At 43.1% G+C, this 21,312-nt stretch overlaps 1 protein-coding gene across 2 annotated transcripts in view; it reads right to left on the bottom strand.

The window, feature by feature from the left end:
• LOC138453690 (uncharacterized) overlaps positions 1 to 21,312 on the bottom strand; it is a 724,495-nt gene that overhangs the window by 324,042 nt on the left and 379,141 nt on the right. The window contains exon 5 of one of the 2 annotated variants that reach the window (XM_069606758.1): positions 2,090 to 2,212. The exons of the other annotated variant lie outside the window; for it this stretch is intronic. Within the exon in view, the coding sequence (XP_069462859.1) occupies positions 2,090 to 2,212 (123 nt within the window). The remainder of the gene's footprint in view (positions 1 to 2,089; positions 2,213 to 21,312) is intronic. 2 annotated transcript variants of the gene reach the window in all.

Raw genomic sequence — 21,312 nt, 5'->3', positions numbered from 1 at the left:
CCCACTTGGGACTCCTACCCCCTCTCAGGATCCTACCACGAAGACGCCAAGGCACTCCACAGGATCTAGTCCATCATCCAGGCCTGGATGGCAGTTAATGGCCTCTGCCTCAATGGAGACAAGACTGAAATCATGATATTAGGTCAACAGAGCACCCTAGGCAAACTGGACAAACTGTACGCCAACTTCTCCATTGACAACTCCATCATCCCCGTATCCACAGCTGTAAAGACACTGGGAGTATACCTAGACTCCTCACTATCTATGACAAGACAAGTCAGCGCAATCATCTCCTCATCTGCGCATACCACCAAACTCATAAACGCCATCAAGCCATACCTCTCTAAACCCAACTGCCTTTCTATAGCTAGAGCAACTATTGGAGCCAAACTGGACTACTGCAATGCCTTCCTAGCAGGCACATCAGCAAAAAACCTAAACAGACTTCAAGTCACGCAGAACAATGCTCTCCGGGTCACTCTTAGGATCCCAAGAAGAGAGCATATCTCCCAAGCCAGACACTCAGCCCAGTGTTTCCCGGTCAAAGAGCGGATCACACTAAAAATCCTCACCCTCACACACAAATGCCTCTCTCTCCCCGCCCCATCCTATCTATCAGAGACCATCTCCAAACCCTCCTCCTCCCGTCCCACCAGGACGCAATACACCAACTTACTCTACATCCCACGCATCAAAAAAGCCAAAGCCGGTGGCCTAAGCTTCTGAAGACCTCTTTCCTTGCACAATAATATGTGACACTCGCAAATCTATGTAAATATACTGCACTGCAAATCTGTATAAATGTCATATTTGCCACTGTAAATAATATATTTTATGTAAATAATGTATTCTATGCAACTGAGATATGTTTGTAACAAGCGCCACGATGCCCCCGGGCTGACGTGCGCTCTACAAATCTGAATAAATAAATAAATAAATTGGCCTCACTTCGTACTTCTTCTTATGTCTCAGGGGTGGTGCACAAGTATTTGCAACCTCAGAGATATTTCAGACAGTGTCCGAACCCTTCGGTGCAGAGTTTTCATTTGAGGCTGCGCATAAACCAGTTGCCATTATACGTTTTCCTTGGTGCCCACTTGGGGATTCCACTTAACAATAGGTGCTGCCGTATTTGTAAAATTCCTTGAAAATTGAGGACGGCAAAACATCTCTTTACTGAATGTGCAACGCTGGGCTCTGAATATATGACCACTCTGGGTAGTATGGCCATTGCTATGAGTCGATAAGGGAAGATGCATTTTGGAACTATTGCTTTAACACGGAGACTGAAAGTGTACACATCGCACTGTATCGGCTCTGGTGTATTATAAAAAAAAAAAAAAACACCTGCCCAATGGCAACTGATTTATGAGAGCTACCACTGAATTTTATCAGAATAGTTTTAGGAAATGTTACTACTTTATCATTAATTAATGTTTTAAAATGTTTTATACTGTGTTTTTATCATTCGTATAATTTGTGTATATTGTGCAAAAACTAGAATGCTACCACCAGGTAAAACAATTGATTTTAGATAATTGATTTTAGCTGATTTCTTTTATAAGATACACAGATGTAGAATCAAATGCCGTGAGATTCTGATTTTAATGCAATTTTACGGTTAATTGGGCATGGCTAATACAAAACAAAGCAAGATAGTAGGTACGTATATGAGTGTATACGAGTGTATGTTTTCTGGTTTGCCTAGTTTATGATTCCCCAGAGGACTTTGTGATTTTGTAATTTGCAATTTGTAATCTGTTTTATATATATATGTGAACTGAGATTTTGTATTTTGTAAATGTTCTACTGGAACTAAATACAAATAAATAATAATAATTAAAAAAACAATGGGACCCAACATGCAGATACCGTTTCAAGAACAATGAAAATGTTGATTCCTCAAATAAATCATCTTGGCATGCGTGCAGTGCGGTTATTGTGCCGTAACGCACACTCATGGGGGACCCTCAGTCTATTTATTTCAAGATGTCTTGCAGAAGAAAAAGCAACAGGCAAAAATAACATTGAGACAATGAAGCAAGCCCCCACCATGCTTTGCCCTGGAAAATATGATGCCAGAACGTACCAGATCGAGTGAGGTTCAAAATGGCCCCGACAGCATTCTGCTGGACTCTGGGGTCGTAGGACTTGGCAAGAGCCAAGAGGGGAACAACAGCTCCAGCCGATCCAATGGTGTCCTGATTTGATTCTGTATGGCAAAGAAAACGTGAAGATGAGACTTTCAGAACCCGTGTATTTTCTTTACAGGATCAAAAAGGACATCATTAAAGGACTGCATAACCACAAGAGAACAATGTGCACCCCAGGCACAATCAAACATTGACACAATCCTTAATGTAAGAGAACACAGGCCCTTATTGTTTAGGGGTCAGAAGTGGTGAAACATACAGAGACAACCTCACTGAATATTTCTCAGTCTCCAAGCACTTTTGTATCTGGTTCCTTAGATGTAGTAGGAAAATCTGTGCTGCGTTTTTACAAAGAAACCAAGAGAGTGAGTCTCTTTTACACCATAAAATACAGGCTTGAACCCCAGGATTCTGTGTAATGGGGGCTGCCATGTGTACACGTTGCCACTGCCATTGCTGATCACGGTTGTGATTGGATGCATGCAAGTGGTGTTAACAGTACATTCCTAGCCTGGAGTGGATAATGGCATGGGAGCTAGGGTTTGGCCTGTATTCCCATGCCATTAACCACCCAATCATGGATGCAGTGCAGGTTTGCACTGCCTGAGGAACCAGCTTAACCAGCGTACTCAAACTACAGCCACGCACATCTACATTAATGCCTCCTACGCGAGTCTTAATATGTAGTGTGCAGCATCACACAGTGAGTGGGATCATTTGAATCGTCTCTTGGCGCTGATCATCTCTACAGAGTCATACACACAAGCAGGGCTGCTCAGTCTGAAGAAAAGCCAAGATGTAAGCATGGAGCTAAAGCACAGACGGTTTAGGTCGCTTGCAGTCTCCAGACCTTGTCCCTGAAACCCTGATAGACATAAGACCGTGTCACAAAGCGCGATACAGAGCACACAGGTTTTCCGGGACACAGTCGGCGGACTGTGATCGGACATGCTTGGTGACCTGTATAGGCAAGTGGAGGGGTGGGGAGAAGTGTGATGCCAGGTCCGCGCAGCGAGAGGGGGACTATGGGGTTTGGGGACCCCCCAAAAACAACAGGGAGGAAAGGGCGACGCTATGAGACCGGCCTGGAAGTTATTGCACAATGCGCCAATTGAGTAAACACTCATGCCTAAAAAAGGCTCTGCAAACAAAATAAACGTTTTGTAAAGGAAATGGAGAGGCCTTTGTTGAGGTATCTTGTGTCATCTACATTTTTTCCTGCTCATGGCAGCCCTAAAGGTATGCATGGCGTGTCCCCGTTTATTCAGCAAGACATGTAATGCACAAGTGTTTAGTAAGAATTGATGTAGTAACACTGTGTGAGACTACACAACATTTATCTGCTTGGTATTAGGTAACCCACCTTTAGGTATACGTCTGTACTACACAAGTTGGTAGTGTGACTGAGCAGCCATCTCAAGAAGGCTAAATGTGAGCTGTAGAGCTTTAGCAATGAAATTCGCAAATACAAGTAGCCAAGTAACACTTACACTCAAGGTTTCAGTTATAAATAGTTATTTATGTATTTAACATCAATTTTTAAATACGCGTTCTTTAAAAAGGGCAAAATACATAACAAACAAATATACTTTAAAATACTTTTCAGAATCAGCACAAGTTAGTGGATACTCTTTGGATATGCTTCTTACACACTTCCTACACCCGCACGTGACTTCATTCAAACAGACAGTAATGACAGTTCTACTTTGCAGATTCTGAGGTTGCAGAAAGGAAAGGTTAAAGGAAGGAGTCTAAAACAAGTTACCACCTATGAGGGACAGAAATATCAAAGTCAATGGACTAGAAGAGTCTGCAGGGAGCCAGGACAGCCAAAGTTAATTGGAGCACAGTCTATGGAGCTGAGGCACATCTTAGATAATAAAAAGTCTTGCAAAAAGTTAGTTTTGTAGAAATCACTTGTAGGCTCACAAGCTGTTAAGCCTGTGAAAAGCAGAGTTAAAGTCAACTCTAAGGAAAGCCACTGCAAGCCTCAACTGAGAAACGCACAGCTCAAAAAGACACTGAGGTAAGTACCCCAAGTCTAAACAGCACCTCTGGTTTGAAGAAGAGCTGTCCAGATGAATTCTGTCCGGTTGCAGTGGTGCAGACCCTGGTTTCCTGAGCCTCATTCGTGGGGACAAAAGGGAGGAGGTCTGGAGGGCTCCTGCGGCAGCAATTTGGAGGTCGTTGGCAGCTACAGGCTCTTTTTGGATCAGTGGCACTTCGCTTTTTCAGCACTCGGTAAACAGCACCAGCGCAAATCTTGGATACCGGTTGGGCTTTCTTCACTCCTTGGATCCTGCACTCTGGTGAGGGGACTGGAGCTCTGGTTGTCCTGCTTCTGGAGGGTCCTTAGCAGACTCCTGGAGCTTCTGGCCAGATTTCAGATGTTGCACTCGACTACGGATTTCTCAACCCCTGGCACTCGGTTTTTGCAGCAGTGAAGAAGTACAGGCAATCAGGAAAGATGGTCCAGTGGAGGTCATCTCAGGGTTAGCTGGTCCCACTAACCCAAGGGAAGAAGCTGTCCCTTCCGCAGCTTCTCTTGTCGATCAGAAAAAGGAGTTTCAGCCCAGCAGCAGGACTTCAACGGGCAATTCAAAGGTCCAGGAGGATACAGCAAGCTTCGTTCACGGTTTCTCCAGCGGGTGTCTTTCCCAGTGGTCGACTCTGCCTCTAGTCCCAAAACCCTTGAGTTTTAAGCAGGTTTCTCCCATTCATGCACAGCCTATGCTGTCAATCACACAGCAGGGTGACTGTCCTTAAAGGACAGCCAGCTAGCCAATCGGGATTGGTTGCATTCAGGCATTCCTAGAGACAAAGGACAGGGGAGTTTCAGGAACCTCCCTCACATCCTGCCTTTCCAGACACACTGGAACCAGAGGCGAGCCACAGGGCTGAAGCCCGCCAAGGGCAAAACGAACAGAGGGCTCAACTCAGCCTCGACGCACATAGTAAAACCCAAGAAAGACCTCACAAACAGAAAATGGCGAAAAAAGAAGACCGGGGCCATTCTGACAAAATGGTCACCCATGGGTGATATACTACAGCTGAGGATTCCGCCTGCGGTAGAAAATAACAATGGTAGGAAAATTAAACCACTGCCAGCAGCCATTTAAAGTGGTGAGGGTAACATAAAACATGTTACATGAGAATGTAGGATAAGGGGCTACTAGAAAAAACCCCAGCACTCCACATAAGATGGTGTGTGCTGGACCCATAAAGAGAAAAGGTAAGTGAAGTCAATTTCACTTTACTATTCTTGGGAACAGTAGTTCACACAAGAACCAGTATTTAAACTTTATGATAAATCTAAAAGATTTCTCAATGACACTGCACTGAAGGTGCTGTGTGTCACCGTACAAAAAGTAAATGCCTATGGAGTTAGTCAGATTCCAAAAACAGAGGAAACATATAATCCAAATCAGGTCAAAACACATGTGAGTGAGGAAAGGGTCTCACTCTCTCCAGGGTTAAAATTAAAACATCCTAAAGTCCAGCAAAAGAGCTGGGGGTCTCTAAGGTTGAAGGGAATTAGCACAGAAATGAGAATACTCCCTAACAACATCATGTCAATGTACCTCATGTACACATAGCATCCCTCATCTTTGAAGAGATGAAAAAACACAATTAGACACATAAACGGGCAAACTCTTAAGCCTTAGATAGTAGCGCTCTGGTCTGCCTTTCTCTCTTCGCGTACCTGCTGGCTGCCTCCGGACAGGAGTTTGATTCCTGCAAAGTTATTTCTGGTTCTTCCTGCAGTCAAGGTGGCAAAGGTGGCTGCAGCAGGATGAACCCTCTTCTTCCTGTACAATGTGATCAGGGGGTGAAGAATTTTCTTCCCCTTCTTCATCACTCTTAGGTTCTTTTGTACAGCGTCTTTTAACTTTGTCCTTTGTAGTCACCTGTGGATGACAACGTCACATAGAAACTGCAGTTTTTGTTTTTTGCCAAACTCTTTTTTATTAAGGATTTTATCAAAGGTAGAGGTAGCCAACTGCAGTTTCTCATCCACTAACTCTGTGTATGAGAAACTGCAGTTTTTTGTCTAAGTGTTTGTGTTGCTCTTTGCACAGTCACCATTGACTCCTTTACTTCTTTCATGATCTAAGTAATCTTCTCATATGGCAGACTGGATGTACCTGTTGGGTACCTAATCCATACCAGGACCTCGCCTCAGGCTTGTAAGGAAACCAACAATGTACTAAATCTTTGGCTTTCCTTTTCATTCGCTACCACCAGTTTATCCCGCACTTGCACATCTTCCGTCTGAGGTACTGATCTTGACGGGTGGCTTGTTCCTCTGATCTGGCAGCCCATCATTGCTTTGGGTAGTTAAGGTCCATTCAATGCTTGAGTGCTGATGTGATATTCCCATAGGAATTGATAGAAAGATCTGTCCGCATTTCCTCCTTGAACTTGTATGACTTGAAACATATTATTGACTGTCCTCATGATTCTCTCAGCATCACTATGCGCCCTTGGCCACATCAGTGTCATCCTTCTTTGCTGAAGGCCCACGAGGTCATGAACTCACGTAATTCCTGCCTTTGGAAGGGGCACTAGTGTCTGTTTATACCTCCGCCGATAAACCATAGGTGTAAAAAATCTTTTCTTGGAAAAAATCGTCCTGCTGCCTTTTAATTAACAAGCTTTACTTCTGGTTACCTGGGCAATTTGTCTATGACTACTAAAAGGTGCTTGTAAAGCATGCTGGTGCAGGTCCATATTGTGGAGCTCTGGTGTGGTTCTTGTATGGGAGGCGGTCAGTTCGGAACAGCTGTTGCCTAGCACAGTACACACCTCTTGATTGTATTTTCTACGCTTGCCTCAAGATCCGGGAACCACATTTTCTCCCTGTGTTAAGCCTCAGTTTTTGCTACCCCTTGATGACTCTTGTACCCAAGGTGAATTACTTAAATCAATTACAATTAAATATGATGGCATACAATTTGGTGATCCCTCGACAGAAGCCAAATGGTGAGCATGTTAAGTCATGACGGATTCACTATATGCTCTTTTGCGTAGATTTTGCTTCCTGTATTCTGCATTCTTCAGACTTCAGTAGCTCCTTTCTGTGACCTGACTGTATGGCTGCTCCCACCAACCCAAAGCATTCATCCTGTTTGGAGGTCTCCATCAATTCCTCCAGAGACCTTCATATCAGGATTACCACTGGGGTGATCATGTGAACATGATCTTCGGAATGGGAGTCCTGAAATTTCTGCCTGTCCACCCCATACGCAGGATGGCGAAATCGGAAATCATCTGGATTCTCAGCTTCAGGATGGTATAGCAGTGCAGAGTTACATTCCTCTAGCTGGAGTAGCCACATACAAATGCTGGTTGTGGGAAGAAGGGTGATCCTGACATTGTGGGGACAAGTGGCTTCTGGTTTGCCACTACTTACACCCATTGTATATAGGCATTGACGCAATAATGATGGCATCCCTGCATCAATGCACCAGATTCCTGCTCAATGTGCAAATACTGAAACTCTGTCACAAACAGCGCTCTGCTGGCATATTCTACTGGGAGGGCCATCCTTAACCAATTCTGTTGCATGAGACCCACTGTGAGCGGTCAGTAATGAAAGGCAGACAACTGCTTGTAGTTTTCTCAGTATTTTATTGATAATAGAAAATGCAAACAAATCCTAACTAAGTCTACTCTACCAGGGAACTCCCTACCTACTCTGGGTTCTAAGGCGAAATATCTCCTAGCATACACAAAACTGACCCTCACACTAAACAATCAAAGTAAATCATAAACAGCATAAATAAATGAATACCAAACAACCAGTGACTTGTATAACTTCCACTTGTCCTGGGTAGATCCCTTTCCGAGGAATGTCCAAAGTCAATTGCTCTATGTGTTCACAAAGAAAATAAAGTCTTGAACCAAGTCTTGAAAGTTCCAAAAGAAACAAAAGTTCACCCAAACAAAAATCCACTGGCAACAGTTCTTTATCCGTCTGCTGAAATGATCCCTTCCAATTCCAATAAAGAAAAGAGCACCAATGGTATCCTGGATATCCTCTTTCCAGAATAGACTTGATATAGTACAAAGGCAAAAGTACCACTTCTGCTTCAACAACTGTCCATAGGTTTGTAACGTCTGCAGCGGCTTTACTTAAAGGATAGTTCCGGGACTTTTTTTTTATTGTTCCTATGGTTCGGCCATGTGTTTTTAAGCATAAATCGGTAGATCGTAGAAAACTTTCCTATGGACCTTACCCGACTTTTCGTCCATTAACGCACTCGAAATCAGCCGCCATTTTCTGATAATCCTATCATTTCCCCCCATCGCCCTGGCTCACCTGCTTTTGCGGCACTAAATCAAATCCCCCGCCCCTGAAACAGACTTGATCAAAACATTCATATTCCCCGCCTCTATCCGTGACGTGACTGAGCTGCGGAGGCAAACGCGCCCAGGCGTCTTCTACGCGACTCCACACAGAACCAGGAAATCAACACAGATGAGCTCACACAACACAGCGCGCCACAATTGGGAATATGAAACTGTACTTTTAAATTAAACCGCAAGATTGTAAATTTGGTAAAGTACATTTATTTGACATCAAATGTTTTGAGAATATTCAGCGATTTGCATTTTTATTTGCTCACGTTCCAAAAAGTTCGTTTTTGAGGCACACGATGTTCCTTTGCTGTACACAGGGTCTTAGATCATCTCACAATACAGCGCCACAATTCGGAATATGAAACTGTGGTTTAAAAGCAAACGGCAAGATTGTACATTTGGCAAAGTACATTTATTTGACATCAAATGTTTTGAGAATATTTAGCGATTTGCATTTTTATTTGCACACGTTCCAAAAAGTTCGTTTTTGAGGCACACGATGTTCCTTTGCTGTACACAGGGTCTTAGATCATCTCACAATACAGCGCCACAATTCGGAATATGAAACTGTGGTTTAAAAGCAAACGGCAAGATTGTACATTTGGCAAAGTACATTTATTTGACATCAAATGTTTTGAGAATATTCAGCGATTTGAATATTCAGCGGTCGCACTGATAATCGCATGGCTGTTCCAACAACGAGGCACTAGGCCACCACAACGGTATGTATGTTGCATCTAGCCGTTAGTACCGCGTAAGGGCATACTTGTACTTGGCGATCGTCCCATAAAATGGTCAGGGTGGTAACGTTGTTCACGCGGAGAAGCAACTGGCGGTTGAAAAACCCATCCGCCGGTGTCTGGTACTCGTGACACAGACAATAATGGATGATGTACCTGTTTGACAAACATAAAAAATGAAATTAGTCTCACCATCAGATCTTTATTAAAATTATTCATTTTATATATTAGGTCGGGAAATTATTTCATAGCTAGGACAGTGCAACTGGGTATTGTACGTCAAGGGGGGGCTGTAGGATACTGAGACAGTCCCCCAGTGCAGGGGTTGACAGGGAGGCAGTGCAGGTGGAGAGTGGAAGGGCCCAGGACCGAGGTCGCAGACAGTGGACCAGTTGTAGCAGGGGAGAGGGAGAGAGAAAGCAGAAGCAAAGAGGGTTTTGAGGTGCTTCCGTAAAAGGAGATGGTTCTCCTCAAGATAGTGCGCGGTACAAAACAATATGCCACATAGAACGAACAAGTACAACTTAACCCGTCTTTAAAGCTACTGTATAGTAATTAAATTGCGGTATAAACTCATCTAAAGAGTTACTTACATTATATTTGCATTTTCCATTGTGTCTGTGCGTAGGGCAGCCCCGAAATACCACTCCTTCTATGCCGACGTTATTTCTTCTAATGAACGAACATGAAATGGCTTTCGTTTCTGAAATTATATTCATTATCGTTTCTTACGTTATTGCCCCACACCCCCAAAAAGAAGTCTTTCGGGATGGTCCCGGCCTGTCAAGGTCAAATAACAATAGAACCTTATACTGAGTCGTGGGCCATTCCGGCACCCGAGCAAAAAATCAAAGCAGCTGACCTTCACTTTGAACAAGCACACATTCCTAGTTAGCTACATTCAGTGTAAGGCCATCTCACAGGACTTGAAATTTACACTCCATCTTTGCATTTCCATCTTTGCAGCCTCAGAGAACCATAAATACGGAGACATTCTATATTTTTTGAAAAATGATTTATATTACTGTTTGGTTGGATAGACACATTGCATGTACACTGAGCAATCACTTTTATTTACACATTACATAGATACACATATTCAATGGGCCTGCGACATGAGGAGACTCGAGAGAACAGACAATCAAATTACAATCATTTAAACCGTGATGTGTATTTCTCAATGAGCTCTTCTTTAGGTGGACATGGAACAGAGGCAATGTTGGGTGGCAATGCAGTTGTCCCCTGCACAGGTTCGTTCACAACTCCATTTATGTGCCTATCTAAGACGTCAACAATAAGTCTCTCAATAAACTCATATTGCATATCCTCAAACACTGGTTTGATCACCCATTGTTTACTTCTTTTAGTGAAGGCCTTATTGTAGCGAAGCGTCCCTAAAGTTCCGGTCGTCCTACTTTGTTGACGGCCAACATTATGGTTATGTGCCAAGACCGTTAGAAGAGTCCGATTTATCATGCCCTCCATGCCAAAATGCAATCGTTTTGGCCTGTACTTTAGGCACATATTGTGGAACACCTCCAAATCTCCTGTGTGGCAGAATTCCGTGAGTCCCCTCAAATCTCTTGTTATAGTTTTATCAAATACAATCTTTTCAATGGCTTTGTGAGTGGGTGATGAAGGAATCAACCACTTCTTCTTCCGTGCCTCCTCTGTGGACAAATGGCCATGTTCACAATTGTGGAAATGTTGGTTTGTGTTCCAACGGTGAACGTTGGTACAGTGTAGCATTACTGACCGCCATTTTTCCAGTAGAATTTCCAACGACCCTCCACATGTTTTTGAGCTCCACCAAAGATGGTTGCTGATTGACTTGGACCACTGTGAAATACCTTGCATTTCTTTTTTTTTACCTGCAGCAGACATTTTTTTATTGATTGTTTTTGCAAGATGCCAAACGTCAAATTGGTGATTTATATTTTTGTACTCTTCTCTCATTGTCTTGGCAATTGAAACGTGTCTGTCCGTGGCTATCAGGTCCATCACCATTCCCCGCGATTGTAGTTCTTGCAATGATGCTACAAAGCCAACTTTCTCCATGGCCACTGAGGATGTACTTTGTGACACCTGCACGACCACCAAACTCACAATTTTCTTACTTTCCATGTCCTGAAAGTGGTAGGTGCAGTACTTGGCTGAAAATCCTGGGCTGTCGCACTGTCCATCACCGGCTAGCCTGAACCGTTTGCCCGCGAATGTACTATCAATAGACATTTTTTCCATTCTCCAAGCTTCGCTAATGGCTGGAAATAGATAATCGGTTTGGTATTTGTAGAACTGAGTTTTCGCAATGAAATGGATTCCCACAAACTGAAAGAAAGACTCTAATTTTTTAAAACTTGAACCACTAAAAAGTGCAGCCGCTGCACAAAGTAGATTGCCTGCTGGCAGTTGTCCCAGCATGGGTTGTGCAGACCATGAGAAAGGATGATATTTTGTACAGGTGGCATGTATTTTAAGGTTAGTGCCTCAAATTGCACGAGTCACATTAATCAATGGCTCCCCACATACTTCCCCACCTACCGAATGCCCACATTTCAACCGAATAATAATATCAATCAAACAACTATCGAATACAATGAATTTGGCCTCTTTCCTTATACTGTCACTCTGCATCCCAGCTGGTTCGGCCTGTAACGTTGAGGACATGTCACTCACATGAAAGGTAGAATCTCTGATATCGTCTTCCGCTATGTTCAGTGATATTGATGGTGTTTCATTGTAGTCCACTTCATTCTCTTCCATTGCAACATCTGTTCCTTCTCCGGCGATGGGTGAATAAGACAATTTCTTCAACTTTCTCGCGGTCTTAGTTTTTGCGGGTGTGGATTCTGTGAATTGAACTCCGACTGCATCCAAACTACCAGGAGGACATTCACTATCAATGGCTGGATGTGGTATAGCTCCGTTGTCAATCACTTCATATTCTTCCCATTGGCACGATGCATCTCCAGTGTCAAGTCCCTGCCAAAAGGTTTGACAAGCAACATCTCTCGTTCGCTTCACTGTCTGTGTAGATCTAGTTCGTACACCCACTCGCAACTAGAGGACAGATTGGAAAAGGGATGTTCAGTTTAAACACAACTTACAGTATTGAACTATTAACAGTGAAAAACAACATAATATAGTGACCAGGACACTAACCTTCTTTTGCTTTCTTTTCTTTGAAACTTTCTTGCCTCGAACTTCAACATCAGGACGCTGTTGCTCCGACTCGTGTGTGCATGTCTCCACTTCCTCTTGCGCTGCAACGACTATATTTTCATGATAAGCACATCCATCACGCACTGACGCTCCATCGACTCCCTGAAACATAGAACTTTCATTAGTATGTATAATAATATCGAAAACACAAAATGTACTTGGGGACCAATACCCACGTACATCTCAATAGCAAAACACGAATGAACGCTTTGTGTAGAACATTCAAACAACAATTATTCACGCATAGTTGATCTAGTTAGATGGAACTGTCTCGATCCATACCTCGGGCTCCTCATAGACTTCCATTGATGATATTATTGAAGATGATGCTTCAGTGACTCCCTGAAACACAGTAATTGCATTAGTATGGTTTTCTATTTTGATAAAAAGAACAGAAACTTTGTGCAGGCGTCAACGGCTCATCTAAATAGACCTGCACAAATGATCAGTTGTCTAAAATAAATAATGGATATGTAAATATGATTCGATTTGCTCGATCGTTGGAAGTGTCACCACCCAGAGATCTGCATCAACTACTAGGGGTGATGTTCTTGTAGAAGAAGGTCCGTCATCTCCCTGAAACATAGTACTTGCGTTAATAAAGAAGGAAGTATAGCGGATGTAATCACGTCATATGATTTCGCTTGATCGAACTGTCAGTATCCATACCTCGAAATGCATAAGAACATCAAGGGACGATGTAACTGCGGTGCACACTTCTGCAAGCTGTTGCGCCGACCCGTAACTGCATGCTCCCCCTTCTTCTTGGACTAATGCTCCATCGACTCCCTGAAACATAGGACTTTCATTAGTAATGAACACAATATTGAAAAAAGAAGACACATAGGAGGGCGACGACAGAAGGACATATCAATGGCTAAAAACGAAAGAAACATTGTGTGTAACAATCACGCTACAAGAATGCAAGATCTGATGATCTCCATCGATGGAACTGTCCGGAAACGTACCTCGAGCATCTGAGTGACATCAACGGTAGTCGTCAATACGTTGGACTCCTCAGCATCTCCCTGAAAGACAGTACTTGCATTATTTTGGATAACAATAATTATAACTGAAAACAAAGACTAGAGGACGAGTACAAGGGTGTACCATTAGGTAAAATAATTACACGATAAATTAAAACTATTGATTTACATGCCTAAAACAAGTCAGTGGCAGAATAGCCAAGTAAGATTACCCGATAGGCGCTTGAAGTGGCTGATGACTGCAATAACGACACGGATGGAGAATCTTCCGCCTTCATATTGAGTGGATACATAAATGGGGAAATTATTGTTAGCTAATGCTACACACTACCGCAAGGCCGAGAGATAAATACGTAAACTTGACTCACCAGTGGAGGGATGTGGACGAATAGAGTGGGAATAGCGGTTGAGAGCAATTTTCGCCTCGCTCGCGGTGTGTTCTTCTTTATTAGCAATGATGTGGAGTACATGTCAGAGGTAAAGTGCCTGCTGCAGATGCGGTATCGATCACCCCTCTTGTCCGCAAAGACTTCTAGGACTCTACTTTCAAGCTCAGACGGTGGATATCCGCAATATCGGACCCATTCTCTTATCTGATCTATTGTTTTAGGGAAAACATGCATTATAGTACCTTCAGATTTATTATGGGTCTTCGAAGGGCAACCGCCAATGGAACAGGCAGGCATTGTGGAAAGTTCTGAAAAGTAAAGATCAACAATTCTCTATGAATACCAATGTGTTAAAAAATTAAATGACACATAAAAGGTTCAATGCAAGGTTCGTTTTGGTTCTTGTAACTATACACGTTATTCACATGCGGATAAGTATTTGAATAACTTTAAAAAAATAGAAAAATAATTTGACTAAACTCAGAACATGTGACTAGTTCCTTGCATGTACTGTCTGAACGAAAAGAAATTGGACGCAAAATGATTATGGTACATGGCTTTACCTTGACGAACAAACAGTTAGATGCAGGGATCAGAGTAGTTTCTTGTCGTAGAACAGGGAGCAGTTCACAGGTTGCAAACTGAGGAGTTTCCTCGAAGTGGTCACGGAAGTTCACAGAGACGAAGAGCAGATAACCAGCACCTTCACGGGTTGACTAGCAAAGCGCAAATAAGTGCTCATTAGAAATATGAAGTGGGTTATAAAGGATTCGAAACAGGGGTGTGTTTGTGAATGAATGACGTGTATATGTCGTGGCATTATGCGGTTTGCAGGGGGGCGTCCAGCGTAAGGGGGGGATGCTTGGCAGGAGACACGGGGTCTGGAGGTAGACATGGGAACAACAACCCATGCTCTATAGACCACTTTGAAGTGTACATGGTCTTTGGCACCTCTTGGCCTTTATCACTCCCCGACAGCTCCACTTGCCAGCGCAAGTACCCCGGTACGAACTGCCTTTGATAGGGCGGGGGGGTGGATTGGGGCGGTGGTCGTGCAGACAAGACACAGGAAGACTCGTGAATGGAGACACACTTATGTGGATTGCAGGGGGGCGTCCAGCGTGAGGGGGATGCTTGGCAGGAGACACGGGGTCTGGAGGTAGACATGGGAACAACAACCCATGCTCTATAGACCACTTTGAAGTGTACATGGTCTTTGGCACCTCTTGGCCTTTATCGCTCCCCGACAGCTCCACTTGCCAGCACAAGTACCCCGGTGCGAACTGCCTTTGATAGGTCGGGGGGGGGTGTGGATTGGGGCGGTGGTCGTGCAGACAAGACTCGTTTGCCGCAGGGTCTCACCAAGGAGAGGCCATCTAACTGCATGTAAGAGGCAGGCTGCAGGATCTAGTACATGGAAGGCAGGGGGTGAGTTTATAAATACCTCACCCTCCCAGGAGAATATATGGGTGCAGTTCACCCTGGAGACCCTGGATGCCTAGGCAGTTAGTCAGCAGCAGGCTGGCCTGTGGTGGCAAGGCGGCACGGGCCAGAGGGGGTCATCTCTGTACCCGGTGCCCAAAAGGATGATTTATTATGATCAACCATATTGATTATTTACCTATAACCATGTTTTGTGTCAATAAAATCCAACGGCCTTCCTTTTATTGCCAACGCTTGAACAAAGTGGTGTGGTAAGTATTTTTGGGGGAGGAGGCAAGGCCGGGAGGCTTGATGCCAACCCGCAAAATAACATATGTATGTCTGCTGCATATGGGTTCAACGAGACATGTGGTGTGACAAGACAAGGCACAGGAAGACTATTCAATGGAGACACACCAGATTCATTTAAAAAATCAAATCAACCATTGTTAAAATATATGTTGGGTTTTATTTTAGATCTTAATCTCAATTGAACATAAATAATAAACATTACACATTATAAAGTTCCGGTTGCAGCACATCCAGGGAAAATCCGCGGTATTGTCCACTGTCGCTGGGGAAATGTTGTCTAATGGCAAGTACCGCACAGGCAGGTATTACTCTCCGAACGCGGTGTCCGAGCCTCCCGTGAAGCCACCAAGTGAAGCAACGATAGGCCACCAGCCTGTACCACCTGTGAAAATGAAAGATGCAAACTGTATTAAAATGACAAAACTTTCTTATCACTGTCGATTCAGGAAAAAAATGTCATTCTGCTTTGAAAAAAATTCTATCTAGAAAATGCACAATATGGAACCATTTTACATGCATTCGAATGATATGTAGATGTAATTTTATATGTGGGAGACGACCATGACATAGTAGTGGCATCACTGACATCACAACCAGAGTATACTTACTCGTTACTCGGATTACGTGGACGAACAGTGCCGCGAAGTTCGTGCATAAGCACCATCATCATCCTCAACACGGTCCGTGAGAGGCAGGCTTCCCTGAACTCTGGCAGCTCGGTGATGCATTGCGGACTTGGCTCGCCTTCCGAAATGTAGGCCAAGCACCCGGAATTTTTACGGCAGCAGCAGTTCTCCTCCTCAGTTGGCATTAGCTCGCACCGATTGCACGTGCACCAGGTGGAGACGCCGTCCATGCGACATGGTCCAGGCTCTTCATCCGTTGACTGGTCCTCCCAACTGCCGCCCGAATCCCCATCGTTTCCGCGTGCTTGCCTTTCCAGTAGTTCCTCCTCGGTGTACTCGGGCTCGTACATATACGGCATTATTGTAGCCATTGTGTGGTAAAGAAAGTAAAATAATTTACAGAAATGGTACAGGTGTTCACAAGGCCTAGAAGCGGCGAAGGTAGCTGACCAGAGCACAGAAACGAGTCACAGAATACTCAAAGTAACACAGAGAGAGGAATGGAATCGAAAATCTGCTGCTGTGTGTTGTGAAACGGCGTGTTTATACTTATTGAGGAAAGAGGCGTCCTGCCATTTCCATGGCGACACTTCATTAGCTGAGGCGCAGCGATTGTTGAGACGAAACGTGCTTTGGCGTTGGGAAATGGGCGGTACGCGTCTGCTGATGTCAGGCTCAGGGGCGGGGGATTTGATTTAGTGCCGCAAAAGCAGGTGAGCCAGGGCGATGGGGGGAAATGATAGGATTATCAGAAAATGGCGGCTGATTTCGAGTGCGTTAATGGACGAAAAGTCGGGTAAGGTCCATAGGAAAGTTTTCTACGATCTACCGATTTATGCTTAAAAACACATGGCCGAACCATAGGAACAATAAAAAAAAAGTCCCGGAACTATCCTTTAACTTGTCAGGATGCTTCTTCTTAGGGTGTTGCTCTCATCTCAAGAGTTGGCATACGTGGGAACTTTAACCCCTCTCTCCTTTCCCTTCACAAACACGTCCACAAGGATAGCTTGCTCTGGGAGAAAACAGACTAACAGCCAAGCAGTATACCTGACATGTCCCGCTATAGTCAGGCAAAGTCAGGCAATTACTGACAATCACTCACACCTGACTTCTGTTAAACGTCCCCACATGGATAAAAGGCATAGCACGAGAACACACTCTGAGTGAGGCAAAGCACACGAAAGAGCAGCAGTTTCGAGAAGGCAGCTGAACGAGGGGAGAAAGAGAGCAATACAAGAAAGGTTTGCAAGGAGGGAAATACGTCCAACAGGAAACCGTTACTTTCAAAACCCTTGTAGATCAGAAAACATAAGGCCAGGAAACCAGACTAAAGAATCCTGCATTGTGTATCGGAGATAACAGAGGCCGTCCTGCGTAACTGACCAAGTCAGGGAGGAGCATAGGCCGCTGTGATATCGTCCTTGGCTCCAAGAACAAAGTGACGTCAGAGAAATCAACACAGCCGGTGAGTTGGGGAGGCCCATGCAAGATCGGTCTGTGTTGAAATCAAGGTTGCAAGCGGCAACATTGTGTAACTATCGCAGGAAGAAACATTATTAAATGCATGGGATGAAAGACGCAAGTAAAGCTAAATTGCTGATGAATGTTTGAACTCTGAGAAGGCAAGATACAATACCAGTGACAGAGTGGTCTGGGGTGGGGGCTCAATCAAAGGTCTCTGTGAAGGTATTCAAGCCAAGATGTGGCAGAAACGAAAGTAAGAACTTTGTGTGAAGTGAATCCAAGTGGTCCTGCGATGGTTAAGTAAAACCCATTGCACATTCGAAAGTCTTTGACTTTTGATATCAAAAGGAAAACGTATAAAGTGATGTTGCATGGTCTGAGCCCGAATGAGGGAGATCCATGGTCCGAGCCCGAACAAGGGAGACCAGTTGTGAACAGCGTGGTAAAAAGGGGTCAAGGCCTGAAGGAGAGGGACCCATGATGAATATGGAAAACAAGAACTTGTACATGTGAAAGCCCTGATAAGAAAGGAACTTTGGTGCTTATTTGTTGAGACAGGCCCTCTGCAGTAAGAGACTGTTTTTTGGAAAAGAAGGTTTGGCAAAAGGCATGATAATTTTGCTTTGAACTCTATCCTCTTGGCAGAGAAGCCAGATTGTGTGCAAAGCTTGAACGTGCCGCCTTGCCCCGTGTTGAAAACGTGGAAAGGGAAGCCAACTGGTCAACTACCCTGACATATTATTTCATGACACTATAATTTGGAAATTTAATTGGATTGAGGAACCATATAGCTTCGTTCTGCCAAAACCACAACCTTCCGAGCCTCAATCACTCTTACAAATCATCTTGCTGAAACCAGAACTTTTTATTTCAATACCTAGTGAACACAACTAAGGATATTACAATTTGAAATTTAATTGGACCATAACACCGCATCAGTGAACTCAGTGACGATAACTGAGCACACTTCAAGTTTCAGCCAACGAGCACATTTCTTTTGAAGTCTTTACGCCAGTAACTTTTTGGTACCAGGATCTTTACCTCAATATTTAATACTTAGTGCATCCAACTAAGGACATCACAATTTGAAAACTAACTGGATTTTGCCCAAGCACCAGTACAAAAAATTACTTTTTTGATTTTGTTTCTACATCTAGATTTTCCCATTCCATCTATGCTTAAATTCAATGACTTGCAAATAAAAAATCTTTTTGTTGTAATTCATCATTAGTGTCATTATTCTATTTTGAGAAGCGCGACAGGAGGGCTTTTTCCCTTTTCGCACTTTTCATTTTGCATACACTATTATCTCACACCATTTTGTATTTAGAAGTAAGGATTGGCAATAGGTTGATTAGTATAGGCCCTTTTATTTTGACAGACTTGACTAGGACTGCATTATTTTTATTTGATGGTCGTAGCTTGGTCCCATCTTTAGATTTAGGTTTAGATAGGTGTTCAACCAACCCACTGAAGTTGAATAAACACCCTTGAACTGTGATCACTTGTGTCGGTCTTCACTGTTTGATATCATGCCTTCCTTATATAGGACAGTGTGACGACACATCTATTGATTTTTTAGATTTACACATCTATACTGAGAATGGTAAAATCGAAACCATCACTTTTCACAAAGCAACTGAAGTGAATTTGACTCTCCACGCCTCCAGTTGCCATTGAAAAGCCACTATAGACAACATACCTGCAGAGGAGTTCCAGCGGGCCCAAAGGAACTGCAGTGAGGACTATTTTTTTTTGTTTTATTCGAACCGTTGTTAATAGTTTGATTACCAAACTTTTACAACTTTCTTTTCATTACATATTCCACATACAAATTTTCAAATTTTTTCATAGACCTTTCCACGTACATTTTTTCTAAACAGAACATTTTTTTTTAATTGTCCCTATAAACAACAAAATTAAAAAACACTTAAAATACATTTTGTAACGCAGTAAGGGTTGTCATGTTATGATTTTCACCCCTTTCTTACACTTCCACATTTTCATTTACACAGATCAACCCCGTATATATGATCCCATTAACAATTTTCACAATCACAGTATCAATTTGATATTATCTACTTTGATGGAACATTTTTGCATAGGTACAACAAAGTATATCTGCCCACATTTCAGCATGGTCAAGGTTTCATAATTTAATTCCATTAGCATTAAACACAAAATGTCTTACTTAGCGGGCAGTTTGTTTTTCTAGGTCAACATTCAGCATAGCTAAAAAAAATGCGTAAGCCGTAATATTGCTTTTGTAGTCGTGCCCCACATACATGCCATCCAGAGTCATTCCCTTGATTCCGAAGAATCACACATATTTTCAATATTAAATATTTCTTTCCGTTGCACTTCAAAGTAGGTGCAATAGATGGTCAAGTGTTTAAGTGTTTCATGCGAGTTTATCACCTTACAGAATCTACAGGTGTCTATGACCAAGGTTGCCGATTTTTTTTTCCCAATTTATTGTTTTTTCCAAGGTTCGCATTTGATTGAGTTTAAATCTTAAATACATGTACCGGGCCATTGGAGAAGGAAATTGCTGTAGATATGGCTTCTGAGGAGCACGAGATGTTGCAAATTTGGCAGCTTCCCTGTAGGAATTGAGTTCTTCCTTAGCATTTAATGTTCCACACCAGTCATTCGCAAAAATGTGGATCTTGACATGCGCCTGGCGAAATTCGAGATCAGCAGGAGTCAGTGCCATCTCATCTAAGAGAGCTTCCATTTTTCTAAAAATGTTTTAATCGATGGGGGGTTGAGATCATTAATCATCCTCCCCAGATCCTCATACAAGGAATTTTGAAGTGGAAATAACATTTTTGCGAAGTTTGTTAATTGGCGCCAATTATAGCGGGCAGACAATGATGTCAGTCCTAGTTCTTGTCTTAGCACCGCATTTGGTAGCGAGTTTGCCAGACGCAACACATCTTTCCAAATACGACCCTGTAATTGATCAAGGAAGTGATCTATGTTCGCCAAGCACATGTCAAGAGCGTACAATAATATTTCCTCAACTTTGAGGGTGTAGAAATCAAACGGTGGAATCAAGGAAAACGTGCAGTATTTAACTAATATTATACGCATTTGTGTTGTGAGAGTTTTTGCCTTTTGATTCAGTATGTTCTTCCAAGTTGAAATTGCGTTTGAATCCGATATCAGATAACCCAAGTATCGAATTGTGGGTGTCTGTGGAATAGAAGTCGTACCGATGCTCCAGAGACATGGGCGTAAGCGTTTTTTTTATTCTTGAACAAGAAGATGTTAGATTTACCTGCATTGAACTGTAAATTGTGATCTACGCAGTATTCAGCAAACAGGGATAGCTTTGTTTGCAAACCTGACGGTGTTCGATTAAATAGAACTATCATCCGCAAATGCGAGCCACTGGATTTTTAGGTGGCTTAATCGTGCAGGATAGCAAATTTGTTGAATCCAGATATCGTTTATGCTGCAGAGATATAGGTTGAACAAGGTGGCGGCCAGGTTGCAACCCTGTTTGACTCCTAGCGCAATCGGTATGGGACCTGTAGTGGCTCCGGCTTGATTGACCCTAATGAAATACACTGTGTTGGTATGGAGTTTTGCAATTATGAATGTGAGATGACCTGGAACACCCATCG

The sequence above is a fragment of the Ambystoma mexicanum genome, chromosome 4p (assembly GCF_040938575.1).
Source record: "Ambystoma mexicanum isolate Mex_15411 chromosome 4p, UKY_AmexF1_1, whole genome shotgun sequence".
Taxonomy (NCBI): domain Eukaryota; kingdom Metazoa; phylum Chordata; class Amphibia; order Caudata; family Ambystomatidae; genus Ambystoma; species Ambystoma mexicanum.
This window is presented reverse-complemented; position numbering and strand designations above follow the sequence as displayed.